This window comes from Rana temporaria, chromosome 3, assembly GCF_905171775.1.
Source record: "Rana temporaria chromosome 3, aRanTem1.1, whole genome shotgun sequence".
NCBI lineage: Eukaryota > Metazoa > Chordata > Amphibia > Anura > Ranidae > Rana > Rana temporaria.
Window position 1 is genome coordinate 333,809,308 of NC_053491.1, and position 20,617 is coordinate 333,829,924.

At 42.1% G+C, this 20,617-nt stretch overlaps 1 protein-coding gene across 1 annotated transcript in view; it reads right to left on the bottom strand.

The window, feature by feature from the left end:
• The window catches only part of NDST1 (N-deacetylase and N-sulfotransferase 1), a 173,707-nt gene that overhangs the window by 17,984 nt on the left and 135,106 nt on the right, over positions 1–20,617 (bottom strand). Inside the window, exons 9-10 of the mRNA XM_040345034.1 lie at positions 11,541–11,637; positions 1,635–1,758 (exon numbers count right to left, since the gene is read on the bottom strand). Of these exons, the coding sequence (XP_040200968.1) occupies positions 1,635–1,758; positions 11,541–11,637 (221 nt within the window). The remainder of the gene's footprint in view (positions 1–1,634; positions 1,759–11,540; positions 11,638–20,617) is intronic.

Genomic DNA, 20,617 nt, shown 5'->3' on the forward strand with positions numbered 1-20,617 from the left:
CCATTTCTCCGAGTTCATGGACGGACACAGCAGCATTGACCTTAGGGTTATGTACCTTCGCTCTAGGTCTCTCCTAGAGCGAAGGTACATAACCCTAAGGTCAATGCTGCTGTGTCCGTCCATGAACGGAAGAGAAAAATATGTCAGGAGTTTTCAGGCCGATAACAGAGGAACCGTTTAGAAGAGAGCTATAAGACTTGGCTCATTGAAAAGAGATAACAAAATACTGCAGATATATGTGCCCAGCTCAAATTTCATAAATTGTGTTTACATCCACTTTAAGCTAGTGAATTGTTGGTTCACTAACATTTTCCTTCGAATTCTCTTCTAAATGTTTGTTTTCTTTGTCTAAATTTCTCACTTCCTGTTCCTCCTCAGTAAGCTGTTCTGGCTGACTAACCCCCAGCCAGAACGTCTCGGATGATGGGGGCAAGCTTACTGAGGAGAAACAGGAAGTAAGAAATTCAGACAAAGAAAAAAAAACACATTTAGAAGGGAAATCGAAGGAAAAGGTAAGTGAACCAACAATGCACTACCTTAAATGAACCCATTTAGAAAAAGAACCTTTACAACCCCTTTAAAGGTTGCATACAAGGTTTGAGCTGATGAGACACAAAGTCATGCCTAGCCAGGTATGCAATTTTTTTTTTACATACCCTCTATCAGACTTAGAGGGAAGCACCACTATGTTAACATAATTCTAAGGCCCCTTTCACATTGGAGCGGGAGCCGCGGTGGCGGTATAGTGCCGCTAAAAATAGTGGCGATATACCGCCGAGATTGCCGCGGGAATCAGCCGATAGCGGTGCGGTATTAACCCCCCGCTAGCGGCCGATAAAGGGTTAATACCGCCCGCAATGCGCCTCTGCAGAGGCGCATTGCCGCGGTTTCCCATTGTTTTAAATGGGAAGGAGTGGTGAAGGAGCGGTTTACATACTGCTCCTCTCACTGCTCCAAAGATGCTGCTGACAGGAGATTTTTTTTTATCTCCCGCCAGCGCATCGCCTCAGTGTGAAAGCCCTCCGGCTTTCACATTGAGTATGCAGTGAAGGAGTTTTTCAGGCGGTATAGCAGCGCTATTTTTAGCGCTGTACCGCCTGAAAAAATCCTAAGTGTGAAAGGGATTTAAGCAAGTATTTAGGGCTCCGTCACAACAGTTTATTACATGCCTTGTTCACATGACAATGCGGTGTTGAAGCGGGTTGCAATTTAACACCGCATAACTCACCGCTCTGCATGTCACTAAAATGCGCTGTGGTGCATAGACTGAATAGGATGAAGTGTCATTTTGTTCCACTTTAAGAAAGTAAAAAAAAAAAAAAAAATACAGTGCCTTGCATTGTAGACAAAGCACCGCCCTTACACAATGGACACCAGTCCACACAAGTTTTAGAGTGGGAGTTGGTGTAAACAAGCCTTTTTGGCAATGAATCTGGCCCCCGGCAACACTCAAAAACACGTTTCTATGTGATTTGATGTGTATTTTGGCACGCGTAGTCTGGTTTTCTGCATTTTAATACCCTCGGGAATGCACCAAAGCACAAGTATGTTTTTTGAATGCTTCAATGTAAATGGAGCCTCAGTACACAATTTTACTTACAGCCACCAGCAAGAGAAAAATGGAGGAAGCATACCAGTCAATTCCCTTGTGGTAATTCTGCCCATTGAAGAACTGGATCTCCTCAAACGTCTCCGAACTAGGGTAGTTACTGCTCAGGTCTGGGTGCATTCCTAGGAAGAGGTATAATGCAGTGGTTCCTGCGAAGGCAGATGGTAATAAAATTATTCAATACTGCACTCCCATCAACTTTCTGTGTACATTACTAGAATAACAAATACAAATATGGCAGCAGATAAAAAGTTGCTTAGAACATTTGAAGAGGGGTCTATAGACTAGATAAAGAGGTGTCATTTGATTACACTTTGGACACCTGTGTCTGTTGGTGGTGTCATGAACAACATTGAACATACATGTTTTCTCCTATGTAATGAAGAGTGACATTGAAATTGTGGTTTTGTTCTGTCTTTGGGAAACAACAGTGACCAGGTTAACACTTTGTAACTTGTAACATGTTATTTTTCTCAGAGAATTCTTGGCCAGCTTCAGGCAACCAGACTGGCGCATATAAAAGAGGGGCTAATATTTGCAGACAGTTGTACACTTTCTTCTTAACCGAGGCCCAGGTACCGTCCAATTTGGCTACAAAGCACTTTGGACGGATCCGGAATCAGCTTGCTTAGACCACAAAGGACCTATAAAACGAAGCTTCTTTGAACATAAGTTAACCGTGACCAACACCTAAGACACTGGCGATAAAACGGAGGTGCTCCCGGTATGGGAGGGGTTATATAGAGCAGGGCTCGACAATATCCGGGCGCCAGGTCCCAATTGCGACAAGAAATTGTGACCTGGCGCCCCGCCGGTAATTGAAGCCGCGGCCACAATTACTGGCCGTCGTGATCGCGCGGCGGGGGAGGTGGGGGCGCACGGAGGCACAGGTGCCTCCAGGGGTGGGTGTCTCCGTGAACCCTCACCTCGCCTGCCGTGCGATCGCGGTGGGCCCGCGATGGCCGGTAATTGAGGCCGCGTCTTTGCGGCCTTGTGAAGTCCCAAGCTTCCTTCTGTGACCTGGCGCCATCTGGTGGTGGCCGTTGGCATTACAAGTAAAACCAGTTCTAATGTGTAATTTCTCACTGTTTTCACTGCCATCTCCTTCCCTCTAATTAGAACCCCCAAACATTATATATATTTTTTTATTCTAACACCCTAGAGAATAAAATGGTGATCGTTGCAATACTTTCTGTCACGCCGTATTTGCGCAGCGGTCTTACAAGCGCACTTTTTTGGGGAAAAAAATACATTTTTTAAAATTAAAAAATAAGACAACAGTAAAGTTATCCCATTTTTTTTTTATATTGTGAAAGATAATGTTATGCCGAGTAAATTGATACCCAACATGTCACGCTTCAAAATTGCGTTCGCTCGTGAAATGGCGACAAACTTTTACCCTTTAAAATCTCCATAGGCAACGTTTAAAAAATTCTACAGGTTGCATGTTTTGAGTTACAGAGGAGGTCTAGGGCTAGAATTATTGCTCTCCCTCTAACGATCGGGGAAGTACCTCACATGTGTGGTTTGAATACCGTTTACATATGCGGGCGCTACTCACGTATGTGTTCGCTTCTGCGTGCAAGCTCGTCTGGACGGGGCGCGTTTTCTGGCTCGTAACCTTTTTAGCTGGCTCCTAGATTCCAAGCAAATTTGTCAAACCCCGATATAGGGGAGGGGACTTCCTGTCTTGGGTGTGCCAGTGTCCATCACCTGAAGGTAGGCTCTATAACCCACATAGTAATTACTATGCCGCTCTGTGTCCCGTGATGTACGAAAAAAAACTTTTTGCCTAAATAAGCTGAAATTCTCACAGACACACCCCAAACGCTCGCTATACAGCAATGTGCACAAGACCCTCGGCTCTCCCTCCTCATTGGCTGAGCCAATGGCTCCTGCTGCTGTCAATCAGTCAGTGTGCCAATGAGGAGAGTGAGGGGGCCAAGCCGTGGCTCTTTTTGTTGGACACGCAGAGCAGTGGCATGGGAGCGACCCTGCTTGGGTGCCCTCATAGCAAGCTGTTTGATCTGGGGACACGTGGCAAGAGGGAGGGGCCAGGAGCACCGGCAGGGTACCCAAGAAGAGGAGGATCAGGACTGCTCTGTCAAAAACCACTGCACAGAGCAGGAAAGTATAATTTTTTTTTAACTTGCCTTTAATATCACTTTAAGGATGTAGGCAATGTACATAAAAACATGCTTTTACACATACGGATTTCAATCAACCCCGTTTCAAATGTAGGACCCAAGAGCATCCTCCTTTAAAACATGAAGAAGCAATTCCAAAAGGTAAGAATGAAAAAATAAATATCGAAATAAGTTGCTTTGTATTCAACAAAGAACAATATAACCTTGCAGATGAAAACATATTGATATTTAACAATAGGGGTGGTTTAAAAGGAACTAAAACTGCCTGTGTTGCCCATAACTACCAAACTGGAACTATCAATTTTCAAACCTGTTCAAGGTCACTGTTGGCAACATTCCATCTAATTATTTCTGAATAAAATATTGAACATTGGAATGCTGTTGGCATCAGTTTGCCACTCACAGATCTTTTTTGGAGTGGGGCAGGTTTCCTCAACCTAGAGGCTGAAATGTAATGCATTCAGCCCCTATGGTACTTACAGCGACTCCCTCAACAGCTAGTGGTCAGTGTTTTTCCTCCCTAGGTCCTTAACTCATGCCAACAAGATTCATAATAAAGGTTTCAACTAGCAAAATGGTTCATTTTGTTCAACAATTACTTTTTTCGTTGCTGCATTTTATTTCTGTATTCGTTTATAATGGATCTTGCTTAGGGGAATGTGGCACCTGTAACTTTTAGGAGGGCTACGAGGAGCCCAATTGTGGAAGTGTTGATTTGCCCAAGGTCACGTCGGTAATCTTTAGCAATCTCATGTAACATTCTCAGTATCCACAGACTTGGAGCATACCGTGGGGGCAATGACTATTTGATCTCCTGCAGATTTTGTAAGTTTCCCCCTTTACAAATAAATGGTCTTAATTTTTATCATAGGTGTATTTTAAATGATAGAGACACAATATCAAGCAAAAATCCAGAAAAAACACGATACAAATTGAGTTGCAGTTCAGTAAAATAAGTATTTGATCCCAAATCAAAACATGTCTTAGTACTTGGTGGAGAAACCCTTGTTAAGCATAGAGGGAAGACGATTCTTGTAGTTGGCTACCAAGATTCCACACCTCTCAGAAGGAATTTTGGTCCACTCTTCTCTACAGATCTTCTCTAAATCATTAAGGTTTCTTGGCTGTCGCTCGACATTTCAGTTCCCTCCAAAAAATGTCTATATGATTAAGGTCTGGATACTGGCTAGACCATGTGCTTCTTCTTGAGCCACTCCTTTGTTACCTTGTGGTATGTTTTGGGTCATTGTCATGCACAACCCATCTTCAGTGTTCTGGCTGAGGGAAGAAGGTTCTCATCCAAGATTTTACAATACATGGCCCTGTTCATTGGCCCCAATCAATGCGGCCAAGTTGGCCTGTACCTTTAGCAGAGAAACAGCCCCAAAGCATAATGTTTCCACATCCATGCTTGACTGTAGAGATGATGTTCTCAAGCCTCGTACACACACGTACGCAGGAAAACTGCCAGGAGAGCTTTTGGCTGGGAAAACCGGACGTGTGTAGGCTTCCTCACAGTTTTCCCGTCAGGAAAACAGCCGGGAATCCACTCGGGATAATAGAGAACCTGCTCTTTATTTTCCTGTCGGGATTCCTGTCATTTTTTCCCCCGCCAGATCTACTACTTACCTATGGGAAAGACTGCGAGGCAGTGCCGATGGAGCATGCACATGGCCGGGATTCCCGGCCGAAGCTCCATGGCAGTTTTCCTGCCGGGTTCTCTGCTTTCCCCTCAGTTTTCTCGGCTGACTTTTTACCGCCGAGAAAACCGAGCGTGTGTACAGGGCTTCAGGGTCATAATCAGCATTTTTCTTCCTCCAAACACAGCAAGTCGAGATAATGCCAAAGAGCTCAATTTTGGTCTCATCTGACCACAGCACTTTCTCCCAATACTTTTCTGAATCATTTAGATTTTCATTGGCAAACTTCAGATGGGCCTGTACATGTGCCCTCTTGAGGAGGGGGACCTCGTGGGCGCTGCAGGATTTCAATCCACGGCGGCATATTGTGTTACCATTGGTTTGTTTGGCAACTGTGGTCCCAACTGCTTTGAGATCACTCACAAGCTCCTCCCGTGTAGTTCTAGGCTGATTCCTCACTTTTCTCATGATCAACCTTACCCCACAAGGCAAAATCTTGCATGGAGCTCCAGACTGAGGGTGATTGATGGTTATTTTGCATTTCTTCCATTTGCGAATAATGGCTCCAACAGTTGTCGCCTTCTCACCAAGCTCACTGCCGATGGTCTTGTAGCCCATTCCAGCCTTGTGCGGGCCTACAATCTTGTCCCTGACGTCCTTTGACAGCTTTTTGGTCTTGCCCATGATGACTAGGTTTGAATGGAAAAAGGTTCTGTGGACAGGTGTCTTTATACACAGACGAGTGGCCGTTAGGAGCACCTTTTTAAAATTGACAGGACTAATCGGTTTACCACATGAGCACATACTGTAGCCAGTCTGTGGGGGCCAAAATTATTGTTGCTTGATAGGGGATCAAATACCTATTTTACTCACTGACCTGCGATCTTAATTTATAAAACTTTTGCATCATATGTTTTTTTCTGGATTATGGTTGATATTCTGTCGCTATCATTTAAAATACCCCTATGATAAAAATGATAGATCCTTCATTTCATTGTAAGTGGGCAAACTTACAAAATCTGCAGGGGATCAAATAATTATTTTCCCCAGCGTATGAATTCTGAAAGTAGCCGAACTGCCGCCTGCGCAGTCAGCTCTACAAGGCTCCTGGTTGGTGCGCAGGCGCCGTGTAGAGCCGACTCGCAGTACGGCTAATTCCGGAAACTCTGTGGCCCGGATTCAGATAGAGATACAACGGTGTATCTCCTGATACGTCGTCGTATCTCTGAGTTCCGTCCGTCGTATCTATGCGCCCGATTCATAGAATCAGGTTCCGCATAGATCTCCCTAAGATCCGACAGGTGTAAGTGACTTACACCGTCGGATCTTAGGCTGCAATTCCAGGCCGGCCGCTAGGTGGCGTTTCGTTTTTTTTCACGCAACGAATATGCAAATGAGGATTTCTGCCGATTCAGAAACGAACGCCCGGTGCTTTTTTTTTTACTTTGTTTGCGTTCGGCTTTTTCTGGCGGATAGTTACCCCTGCTATATGCGGCGTATCCTATGTGAAGTATGGCTGTCGTTTCCGGGTTGAATATTTTACGTCGTTCGGGAATACCGATGGACGTAATTTACGTTCACGCCGAAACCAATGACGTCCTAGCGATGTCATTTGGAGCAATGCACGCTGGGAAATTTAGCGGACGGCGCATGCGCAGTTCGTTCGGCGCGGGGACTGTTAGATGCCGGGGGGCTTGGGGAAGAGAGGTGACAGAGATAGAACAGAGAGGACATAATGGACATATGCCTCTAACATGTGTCATGCAATGTGCCAAAAACCTCTTCCTCTCCAGGCGTGTTCTCGGTTCCAAAATATTCAGACATAACTTCATTATATGATGGTTTATTCTTCCAACGATTATGACAGCTAGACAGTTTATGCTTACATTGTTACGTTGTTACAGACATCATGGCAGGTAGGCATCACAAAGTTACAGAAGGAGGAAATAGATGTTACATCTTCTCTGCTGGAAAGAGCCCCTTATGATCTTTCTCCTGGGTGAGGGTCCCATCCCCACCCTGAGGCTTCCGTAGGGCCGGGATGACCCTCGAGATTCCTAACTTACTATGCTCAAACCTGTATACTTATACAAGTTTTACAGCTAACTAAGCACAATTGGCTCGTTTCCAAAGAAGGTTGCGATGAGCTCTAACGCCCAGTTATGTATATTTAACTAACATCTCCAACCTCCTTCTTGACGTAGACTTTCAAGAATAGATGTGGCCTATGCTATTACAGCTGTTCTGTCGTCATAACTGACCTTCGTTTGTCTTTAACAAACCTTCAAATGCTACCATGTTTAAACTAATTTTTCAGAGACCTTTATAACATAATATCAATACATTTAAAATCTAACAAATTCCCCCTTAATGCACTGTAATTAAATAAAATAAGTGCATTCATCTTAAATAATAAAAGGTTTCTGATTCACTTTTTTCCAATACAAACAATACAATTTAACATTTCAGATATTGTACATAAACTTTTTCCAAAATTCGGAGATATTCTTGTGAAATATTTAACCATTTGATTCCATTAAGAAATTATAAATTATTATATTAAATTTTTTTTTTTAATTTATTCTCCATCTAAATGATGTAATATTAAAATTTTTCTTCCTTTACCTTCATAAATTTTACTTCGTATAACTTCAACCATATCATATAACTATTTATCATAAAGAAGAAATAAATATATTTGATGTATCAAATTATATTACTCTATAATATTAATTAATAAATACAATTTTTTCATTTCTTTTGAAATTTCAATAACCAAATTTCTTCAGTATAAGTTTTTTATACATTATCCTAGACACTAAACAATTATAAACATAATATGTAATCTATTTGTTTGTGGATATATAAAAACATAACTTTCCCATTATTTGATTGTCATATCTTTATATATTCTATCTTTTTTCTATTTATTTTTCTATCTTTTTAATCGATTTATTTATCTATCCATGACCAGCAAGCAACTCTTTCTTTTATTATTTTTTCCAATGTTTCGTATTATTTAATTCAACAATAATTCTGTTTAGACACTTAAAAATCCTTTTCTTCCACACAAACCTGTATGCTGTTTAACTATATTAATACTTCAAATGTATACTTTGTTATACATTCTTGTAATAACAAACTATCCATCCAATTTTCAAGTTATGTGTTCTATAAAAATGAATACAAAATTAATTATTCTATATGAAATAATAATTTTATGTGTATCAATATGTATTCTTATAAAAGATTTAGAAACCAAAATATAACAACTATTTTTTCATATTTCAAAAATTCAAAAAAATTCCTATATTAGAATTATTACATTCCAACTCCCCCTTACATAATGATCAATCGATCAATATGTCACTTTTGATGTAAGTCCATATGAATAAATCATTGAAGTTCATCCAAAAATGATGATCCTTGATAACATGATTTTGAAAAACTAGAAGTAATAACAAAATAGAATTTTAGTTGTGCTTGTTTCATGGTCATGAAAGAAAACAAAAAATAAAATAACCTTCCCAATTGAAATCTGATATTTCAGTTGGCATTCCTATTGATATCCTTGGTACGTTCAGAATTATAATTCCTAACCACAACTTTAGCTACTGGAATAAATTATGAAACATACTCATAAAAAGTAGAAATCTTATTCAAAACATAATTTCTATTCAAATTTAGCAAAGGCCTAGCCGTATTTTGTGAACAAACTTCTGAAATTCCTATACTTGTACTTTGTCTTATGCAACAGATTGAAAATAACTACGTATGCTAATTTTAAAAAGACATAGAAGAACAGACATTCTTCATCCTGTCATTAACTCAAAAAATTTAACCAATCCTTACTTTAGAAAAGGTTTTAAACCAAAAATATAACAGGTAAATAAATCACCTAGTATTTACCTTTTCTTGAATCATCTTACCCTATTTAGACTTTAAAGTACTATTGTAGCGTTCTATAATATCAGGGTACTAAAGATGATAAGAAACAATAACTTTATCAAATACTAAAATTGCATACATGTCCTTCATCACCTGTCCTATAAAAATGAAAAAATCATTATCTGATTCCATGGTTTGAAAACAACCCCAATGGAATGTGACAAAGTTCATAACTTTGTTTTCATTAAAAATATATTAATTTTCCTAAAATTACCTCAATTAATTTTATCAAAAATTAACTAAAAAGGAAAAAACATAATTGTATACTCCTTCAGCAGGTGAAAAAATCTAATATACTCAATCTACACAGATTGCAAATCTCTCAATACTTTATAGTATCAGTTCACTCTTTGCCTTTTGGATTGCTCTATAAACATAATACAACAATATTCAAGAAGTTTGATGACAAAAATGCTCTAATAATGAGTAGTTCAAAATTTCTTTCATTAGCCTAAACAAAAAATCAATTAATCAATTTGTCAGTCAATCTGTCAGGTACCTGGATATGCAAAAACTATCCATTATTGTTGGAATCAATTATTTTTACAATGAATTTTATCTTCATTATCAGTCTATAATGAGACAAAATTTTCATCGTCCCCCTTTTTATTCTGTGACTAATTATTTTTTTGTAAAAGTAATATTTTACCATATTATTGTACTTTTCTTTACTATACTTTATTTTACTTATAATTGCTTTAATTTTGCAAAAGAACATTTAAGTTGGGTTATCCTAAATATCTTATATCAGAAAGAAACTTAAATCATGTTTAAGTATTTTTCTTTTTTTAACCAACTTACACAGTATGATTAATTTAACCACATGCCCTGTCACTCTGACTGCTAAACAAACAAGTCTTAAGAAAATTTTTCAGTGTAGACAGATACTCAGAAAGTTTCATCTGTGCCTCCTGGATCCATTTAATAAAAGCACAAAAACCCTCTCAATAAATATCCACTGAAAAATTGATAAAGTAACTTTTGCATGATTAATTTGCATAATTGTGGCTTATTACACTGCATAATTTTAGCTTTAATGTCCCATTTCAACTGACCTTACATCCAGTTGTCACTTAGACACAAGCCTAAATAACACTCTCATGTCATGACTGACCATCTGCTTTGTAAATCAACCTCCATTTCTCTGTTAATGACACACTCCCAGAGAAAGATCGGTCACCGTCAGTCTTGGCTACCATTCACTATACAATTTTCAACCAATCTCATTTTATCGTTTTTACAATTTTTAACCTTTTTTCAAAATTTTAAAGCATATTGCGCCTGATTTAAATGTTATACACTCCCTAGCCACGGAATTTGAGTTCCGCCGGGGGATTTACGATCCGCCGGCGCAACTTTAGAGGCAAGTGCTTTCTGAATACAGCACTTGCCTCAAAAACTTGCGCCGGCTGATCGTATATCAGATAGATTAGCGGATCTTTAGATCTGAATCTAGCCCCGTGACTCGCCTACGCAATAGGGGGGCGCGGGGGGGAACTTTTTCTCAAGGACGTCAATCATCTGGGTGAAGTCGCAACATTGCGCCTCTGCATAGAAACGCCTACTCCCGTGGGAGTGAGTACCCGGAAGCCGGGTGGAAAATAGCCATAATAAGGTATGTAGAGCCCAAAAAAAAGGGCATACTGTACATGTTGTAAGTATAAAGAATATGATCTTATATACATGTTATTTGGGTGAACCCCCGCTTAAGCATAATATACAATGATTATTACGTGTGGCCCTTGGTGTTGTCAGGGGCTGCACTCAAGCCAAGCAAGTTCTTCACCTCTGATCAACACTCTTACACATAAACATCCACCACAGCTGCCACACTTCCCAGCAGCTGTGCCAACCAATCAAGTGCTTTACATGCATTCTGGTACATGGTCAGTCTATAACTGATGATGACTCTTTTCCCACATTATTTTCACCCACCTCCTAACATCCTGTACTAATCCTGGCTCCCGCTGTGCACACAGCACATCCTGTATTAATCTCAGTTTCCCCTCTTTTCATACTCTTTATCAAGTAGTAATCCTTCCTCTCGGTCTCCTCTGAAAAGCTTTGACTAATGATCCCCCTTCCCAGGGGATAAATATAACAGCACATTAGAAGGTGTTCCAAGCTGTACAAACACACACACCATCAGAATTCTATCCCTCTGCTAGTGATTGGATTGGAGTATGGAAGAAATACCTGTTTTCTGAGGTCCGATTATAAGTAATTTGGGAAAGCGGTCACACGTCTTCTCCTTGGACCAAATGTCTTTATGCCGTTTATCCTCGCAAGGATCCTGGAGAAAAAGCATAATTCTGTTACTAGACTATAAATCACAGAAACGGATTTCACTTGGGGAAGGGGGAAAAGTTGACCAGGCTGATTAATGGAGTCACTGGCCGGCAAATCATTTCCTTACCTTATTCTGTGTTCTAATCTAGTTTACTATGGGAAGCGATGATTGAGGTCTGCAGAGAGTAACCCCTCGCCTTCCCTAAGGACTTGCGGATTGCAGCAGGCTTGGCTGCTCTTCAAGTCCCAATCATTGTAAGCAGCCAAGTGGTCAGAGAGAGCAAAATGGATGCACAGATCACGCTGGGATGTACAGGAGGCTATTACCGCCAAGTCACTTCCAATATATAAAGCAGCAGGTAACATAAGGTGAAGTCTGCAAGTGTATGGCTCATTTCAGATGCAAAAAGAGCAACAAGACATTTTAGGTAGTATATTATGCAAACACTGGGAGACAGACGAGCATCATTTATACAGAGGGTTTTTTCTCCCTTCATGTTAGGCCCAAAATGTTTTCAACTTTGGTGGAATTTAAAGCTGAACTGCAGGAAAACAACTAAACACATACTGTATTTGCTGGAGTATAAGAATAGCTTTTACACTTAAAAAAACTGGCAAAAAAGCAGGGGTTGTCTTATACTCAGATGCCTGCTGGATGTGCGGTAATACTGTATGTAGCTTCGGCTACATACAGTATATACCGCTTAGCCAATCCCGGTGAGCGATGTATTCAAATGAATACAGATCCTGCTCGGATTGGAGTAACAACCTCTGCCAATCCGAACAGGCTACATACAGTAGCCTACTCTGATTGGCTTTGAGAGTCAGAGAGGCGTGGGCTGATGATGTTACAGCCTCTGCCAAGCCAAGCAGGCTTTGTATTAGTTAACTACTTGCCGACCTGCCGCCGTCATTCTACGGGGGCGGCTCTCCTGCGCTAGAGCCCGTCATACTACGTCGGCTCTCTCGCAGGCCACCGGAGGTACGCGCGCGCGCCCCCGACTCCCGTGCCCGCCGGGGACCGGGAGCTGTGTGTGTAAACACAGCTATTGAATTGAAAGCTGTAATGTTCCCCAAGGTTTGAACGCCGCGGCGGCTCCTCCTCCTCTCCTCGCTCGCAGAAGGAAGAAATATGAAGCGTCGGAAGCCTCGGAAGGGGCGTTGTCTTATACGGTGCGTACAGGCAAAAAATATAAAAAAAAAAAAAACTGTAAAATTAGGGGGTCGTCTTATACACCGGCAAATACGGTAGGTAAAATACATATATAAAAGTTGTCTAGATGTACAAATCATTGACATTCTGTAGATTTAAAGTGGTCTCTCACATATACTGAAATGACTGATCCTCCTACATCAATTATACCTTGCTTATCTAGTCGTCTTTCCTCTACATCCATGCAAAGTGCATAATTTACACAGGATCTCTCAGCTCTGAAAAGCAGGGCACGGAGAGCTGAAGTTACATCAGTGAGGATAGCTCTGAGGGCTGATTGGAGGGAAGAGACACACCCCCTTCACACAGGAACAGAGCTGAGGCTGTCAATCAGCTGGAGCTCCCTCCTGTGTCACCATTTTGCTCTTGGTGTCAGGAAAACATGTCAGAAGTGACTTATAGCAGAGGAACGAGGCAGCAGACAGAAATGCCAATTGGTGATCGGGATTGAGACTGGTACACACTATAGAAGGATATGCTTTATTCAGATTTCATGTCCGAGGTTTACAACCACTTTATGATTAATGCACCGTATCTGGGCATATAGTGCAAATTCTGGCATTCTCCCTTGTCAGAGAGTCCACAGATGCTGTGTACAGTTGCCTAAAGACGACAATGGCTTTATGAGACTACACTCACGTATGGGAAAATACGTGAATACATGTACCGTGTTTCCCCGAAAATAAGTCCGGGTCTTTATTAATTTTGGCAACAAAAGACACAGAAGGGCTTATTTTCAGGGTAGGTCTTACCATGTAATGTGCTGTCTTCTCTCCCCCTCTCTCTCCCTGCCTGACAGGAATCCCCAGTGTAAATGGAGTTAAAATGTTTGTAAAATCCTATAATCCACTATATTACAGTAGTATATAATGTACAATGTGTGTGTTTCTGTAATAGAATTGTGCCAAATACCTTCGTTCAGCGCTTCTGTGACCCGCTTTTTTTCCTGCAATTATATTACAGAAACTCACACATTGTACATTATATACTACTGTAATAGTATGGATTATAGGATGTTACAAACATTTTAAACTAGGGCTTATTTTCGGAATAGGGCTTATATTGCAGCCTTCCTGGAAAATAAGGCTAGGTCTTATTTTCGAGGTAGGTCTTATTTTCGGGGAAACACGGTATGTATAAGGGCATACAACTCTGGACACAGACTGTCTGCATTCAGAATTGCATGCTCATATGCATATACAGCAGTGTACAGTCAGCGACTTCAATAGGAGGCTGTAAGCAGTACCTGTGGGTTCTCTGGCAGAGAAAAAAGGAAGAACTTGTGCTATACGGCTAGATACAGCCACCTGCGTACCCCCTTACACAGCCAGATTGATGGTCTGACCTTTCTCTACTGCAGTTAAGCAATACGGCTATGTCACCTCTCTGTCCCCAGCCTGTGACTGGATGAAAATGTATTTTAAGTTCAGTTTTAAAGCACAACGCCAGCTTTTGATACACTTTACATAGTTTGTTTGGGCCATGTCCCTCACTTATATGTGAGGCCGCTGGATGTGCGGTATAAACTGTATGTAGCTGAGGCTACATATAGCATACCGCACTGTGTTCCGGGTTCGAGTCAAGACTTATTGTCTCATATCCGGAACACAGTAGAGAAGTGTTTCTCAACTCCAGTCCTTAAGGCGCCCCAACAGGTCATGTTTTCAGGCTTTTCATTAGTTTGCACAGGCGATTTGATCAGTTTCACCTCCTTAGTAATTACCACAGCCATTTCATTTGAGGGAAATCCTGAAAACATGACCTGTTGGTGTGCCTTGAGGACTGGAGTTGAGAAACACTGCAGTAGATTATATGATCGGTGCACACTGCACAGTCATTCAGAGAAAGCAATGTTCTCAATCAATAAATACAATGCTTCCTCTGATTGGCTGAGTCAGAGGGGCAGGCTGATGATGTCACTACCTCAGACTCAGCCAGAGGAAGATTTGTATTCATTGCTAGACTACATCGCTTTCTCTGAATGGCTGACTCTAGTGTGTTCCGGGTATGACACAGGAAGTCTCAGGAAAATCTTTAACACAAGGCGGTATTGCTGTATGTAGCCCCAGATACAGTGTATACCGCAAATCCGGCGGCCTCACAGGTTAGTGAGGGACATGTAAAGTGTATAAAATACTGGAGTTCAGCTTTAATGTTCTGGTAAAAACTAACCTTTAAACTGTATGGAACATAAAATAATGAAAATACCGAATATTGATAAGGCATTCCCTAAAATTAGCCTTAGTTGGAGGTGCAGATAAAACATTAAAATCCTTAGCTCCAGTGGCGGCTCGTCCATAGAGGGCGCTGGAGCGCCACCCCCTCTGGCTCTGCACCGCCACTGACTAATGACATAGATTCATTGCATTGCATGAATCTATGTTATTGTCGCTGCTGCCGCTGGTCTATTCAGATGGCCGGACCTAGAGCGCCGGCCACCTGAATAACAGCAGCTGGTTGGTTGTACGAAAGTGCCCATCAGAGCCAGCGGGACGTGCTGGCGGTGCGTTCCTTGGATAAGACTGACAGGCGTCTCAGCCATTCAGGTTCACCGGTTCTGGCTATCAGTAACCTGATTGGCTGAAGCGTCATCGAGGACGGAAGACAGACAGACATCGAGGGACGTGGATGGCTGACTCCAGTAAAGGTGAGTGCCGGGGGGGGGGGAGAAGGGGAATTTTACAGGGCACAGCAGCGACAAAGGGCACAGTGGGGACAATTAATGGCACAGTGGCTGCATTTGATGGGCACAGTGAGGCTGCAATTTTTTTCTTTTTCATTTGCGCCCCCCCCCCCAAAAAATGTAAGCACCAGCCGCCACTGCTTAGCTCCAAAACAGAGCGGATCTAAAAGTGTTGGGTATAAAAGCACAAAAAATGCAAAACAATGCTTACCCTAGGCTGCTTTCACACTGTAGTAAAGCACTGCTAATTTTATCAGTGCTTTACCGTAGTTTTAGCAGCGCTTTTAATCCCGGCTAGCGGCGAAGAAAGGGTTAAAAGCGCCCATGTTGCGGAGCTGCCGAAAGGACTTTGCATGCGCTCCAGTAACACTGACCATTTATTTCAATGGGCAAGGGGTTTTAGGACTGGTGGGAGCGGTGTATACGCCCCAAAGATGCTGCTTGCAGGACTTTTCAGAACATTCCGCAAGTGCCCCGCCCCAGTGTAAAATGCATCACTGAAATGAATGGGGAGGCGGTTTTCAGGCGTTCGTTAGAGCGCAAAAACGCCTGAAAACTGCCTCACTGTGAACGCAGCCTTACACACCCATTTGGGCACTGGGGGACTCACCATGTGATCCAGGAAAGCTTAGGATCCCAAATTGCATGAGAAGATAGTCTAGCAATATGCAGGAAATGCATTTTTGTGGGATTTGGGATACTTTGCTTTCCCATGATCCTGTGAGAAGGTCCAGTGATGTCACCCTTGCTATGGCACGCTTGTCAGAATTTGGGGTGTAAGACAAAGTATTTTTGCAACTTCTTCCATTTATTTTATTTTATTTTTAGTGAGCATTTTTTATTCAAGGAATAGTGCTGCAAAATGATCAGAACATACATTTCATCCAAGCTTTATGCAGTGAAATTTGATTTTCTTGGCTTGAGATTTTGCAATTAGCAGATTGTGGCAAAGGCCATAAGTGATAATAAAACAGAGTTCATTCAATCACACCAACTTATAAACCCTTGGGTGGCACTTTCCTTTAAATGTGCATTACTTAGATGTAGGAATCGATATTTCTAAGTGCCCGAGCAATGATACGGGTCTCAGTGTCCGTACATATACGGATAAGCCATCATCCATAAGAATATATCCTGTCCATTACAGGATGCACTTTATGGATACTGCTTTAGCTACAAGACCGGCAAAGGATGCAATAATGCAACAATATAGATGTTTGATTCAAGCTTTTATTCTTCAAGTGTGTTAAAAGTCTCTACACAACCACATCCACTGATGCTGCCCAGTAAACTTTTCTTCCAGATCATAGCAGTGTACAGAAAGTAGAAATAATGTCACAGTAACTACTTTTCTGTAACAGAACACCCTGCTGCTATGCACTGGCAATAATGATTGGCAGTTTTTTAATTTTATATATTTTTTATTTTTATTTTTTATATGCTTATGTGTTTTATGTTTAAATTTGTTTAACTAATGGACACCTTTTGATGTATTTTGTTTGTGTTATGTATGTCTATCATTAGACCTCTATGCTCCTGATGAAGCGTCCTGTACGCGAAACGTGTAGAGAGTAAAAGCATGATTTACCATTCCGCATATCAAACTCTGAAGGATTAAAAGTCTATATATACCCTCTGGTGCTACATGTTCTCATTTTCATGAGTATATTTGCATAAGTATAAGCTTTTATGTATCGTTCTTTATAGGGTTGTCCCGATACCGATACTAGTATCGGTATCGGGACCGATTCCGAGTATTTGCGGGAGTACTCGTACTCCAGCAAATACCCCCGATACCGAAATTGAATACTCCCCCCTCCCCCCCGCATCCCGCTGCATCCCCGCTTGGTTAATACGGGCGGGGAACATTACAGCTTTCATTTGAATAGCTGTAGTGTTTCCCGCCGCGCCATGTATAGACACTCCCCCTTGCTCGGGTAAACTGTCCAATCCCGAGCAAGGGGGAGTGTCTATACGCAGCGCGAAAGACTACAGCTATTCAAATGAAAGCTGTAATGTTCCCCGCCCGTATTAACCAAGCGGCGGCACGGTGCGGCAGCATGTACGGTAAGGGGGACATGGCTGGATATGGGGGGGGGGACATGGCTGCATATGGGGGGGGGACATGGCTGCATATATGAGGGGGGACATGGCTGCATATATGGGGGGGGACATGGCTGCATATATGGGGGGGGGGACATGGCTGCATATATGGGGGGGGGACATGGCTGCATATATGGGGGGGGGGACATGGCTGCATATATGGGGGGGGGGACATGGCTGCATATATGGGGGGGACATGGCTGCATATATGGGGGGGGGGACATGGCTGCATATATGGGGGGGGGGACATGGCTGCATATATGGGGGGGGGACATGGCTGCATATATGGGGGGGGGACATGGCTGCATATATGGGGGGGGACATGGCTGCATATATGGGGGGGGACATGGCTGCATATATGGGGGGGGACATGGCTGCATATATGGGGGGGGACATGGCTGCATATATGGGGGGGGACATGGCTGCATATATGGGGGGGGACATGGCTGCATATATGGGGGGGGACATGGCTGCATATATGGGGGGGACATGGCTGCATATGTGGGGGGGACATGGCTGCATATGTGGGGGGACATGGCTGCATATGTGGGGGGACATGGCTGCATATGTGGGGGGACATGGCTGCATATATGGGGGGGACATGGCTGCATTTGGGGACACATTTTAAAAAAAAGTATCGGTATTCGGTATCGGCGAGTACTTGAAAAAAAGTATCAGTACTTGTACTCAGTCCTAAAAAAGTGGTATCGGGACAACCCTAGTTCTTTATAACATGTACTGAGTTAATATGCTGATATTGTACTATATTTTCACGAAATTATGTATACAATTTTCTTTGTATATCCTTTTTATGAATAAATATTTATAGATTTTTTACATTCATTACTTGTACCGCCAAAAGTCCATTCTATTAGTCCAGATTAATTCCTACTTTCAGAACACCTATAATGTTCAAATTCCACTACAGTCTTATAAATGCATTTTTTTTTTGCAAAATTAGTTTGTGGAGATGGATACATCTGCTATCTTCTGCAGCGAAGTGTGAATCTAAGTTACAGGTTTACAGCAAAGTCCTGGCCAGTTATCTCGATTTCATCAATGCAAGACCTGAACGCAACATTTTCTGGCTGAGATTTGTATCTACAACTTCCCAAGTGACCCATAATGGATTCTTATTCTGAATTTGCAAGACAGACAACATATAATTTAAGTATTAAACTACACCTGTAGTTTTTGTAAAAATTATTATTTGGATTCCCAACTCCCATATATTACTAAAGCTGGCCATTGACTGAGCATTTTGGAGGAAAGAATCACTTGATTTCCCCATCAATACAGACAGTGTTGATGGGGAAATCCCTCCTGCGCAGCCATTGCGTTCTCCCAGGGGGAAAAAGCCGTCCCTGCCAGGAGAACACTGTGATTACTGCGGTCAGCTACAATAGCCGCTAGCAATAATCACATGTAAATTCTGACATGCTGGTTGTACCGGTTGAGCGACCAACTTGGGTACATTCAGACTGCCCATACATGGTTTGAATCTCAGCATGGTTTGAATCTCAGCTGAACCAGCCGAGATTCGAACCGTCTATGGCTGGTTTAAGGGGTGTGAGCATTTTAGAAGGTCATTGATAAAGCCCCACATTGCCCCCCCTCCAAAAACAATCCAATGTGAAATTATAAGTGGTCATTTCCACACCCCACACCTCATTGTTCTATTTGTCACTGTTCAAAAACAATCCCAGAGAAACATCATGCAGCCACCTCTGGAGTGCATGCAGATAGGAAGTGTCTGCATAGAGATGATTAAAAAGTGAAAATATGCATTTTTTTTGTAAATGGCAATGGTTTGCGATACAGTGTTTTCACAAGCTATGTGTTATTCAGTTAGGGCTTACTTTAAGTACAGGGCTGTTGTTGGAAATCATGGGGCCCCCATACAGCCCTCCTGACGGGGCCCCCCCAACCATGCCTACACCCCACCTAACCCCCCGGGGTACAGCCGAAAAGCAGCACTTACTTTATGCGCTTACACCCTGATTATGAAAAAAGTCCTTCATACTGGCAATGACATACATGCATTTATAGGACATTTCTAAATGCATGAAACAATTTTTAATGGTATAATATGCACTTTGCTTTTAGATTTATTCTGTGCACCCAGGGGGAATTTAGATACTTTGAACTAAAGTTTGTTTATGTTTTCCAGATAATTTCTCCTACATTTAAATAAACCAATCACAGGAGGCTAGTGTTAATGTAACCTTAGGCCCCTTTCACACGAACAGACCGTTCAGGTCCGCCTGTCAGTTTTGATGGCGGACCTGAACGGCCACTCCATGCATCTCTATGGAGCGTCGGATGTCAGCGGAGACATGTCCGCTGACATCCGACCCGATCAAAACAGATGTATGGGGATACATCCCCATCTGTCCATGGCGGATCGTGCAAGATCTGATGAAAACGGATATGCTGTCCGTTTTCATCAGATCGCTCCATAGGAGACAGCGGCACTCGACAAGCCCCTCCCCGCTCAGTGAGCAGAGAGGAGCTTGTCATCTGTCGGCTCGGCGGAGATCTGCGGACCGTAGCGACGGAGTCCGCCTAGTGTGAAAGGAGCCTAAGCTGTCCATCATATGAAGAATCAAATTAATTTGAATGCAGAGATTTTTTATTTAAACAAAATTATTTATTGTGGTCTAAGGCAGGGATATGCAATTAGCGGACCTCCAGCTGTTTCAAAACTACAAGTCCCATCATGCCTCTGCCTCTGGGTGTCATGCTTGTGGCTTGAGTCTTGCTATGCTTCATGGGAGTTGTAGTTCTGCAACAGCTGGAGGTCCGCTAATTGCATATCCCTGGTCTAGGCTAAAAATGATGTAAAAAATGTATTTATTTTATTTCCGTTTATTAACGTCAATATAAAATATTTCATGTTATTAATTGTTATACAAATTTAGTGACCCTGCAGGCTTTTTTTCACATGTTCTTCTATATCTGACAGCTGAATTCAGTCCTAGTCAC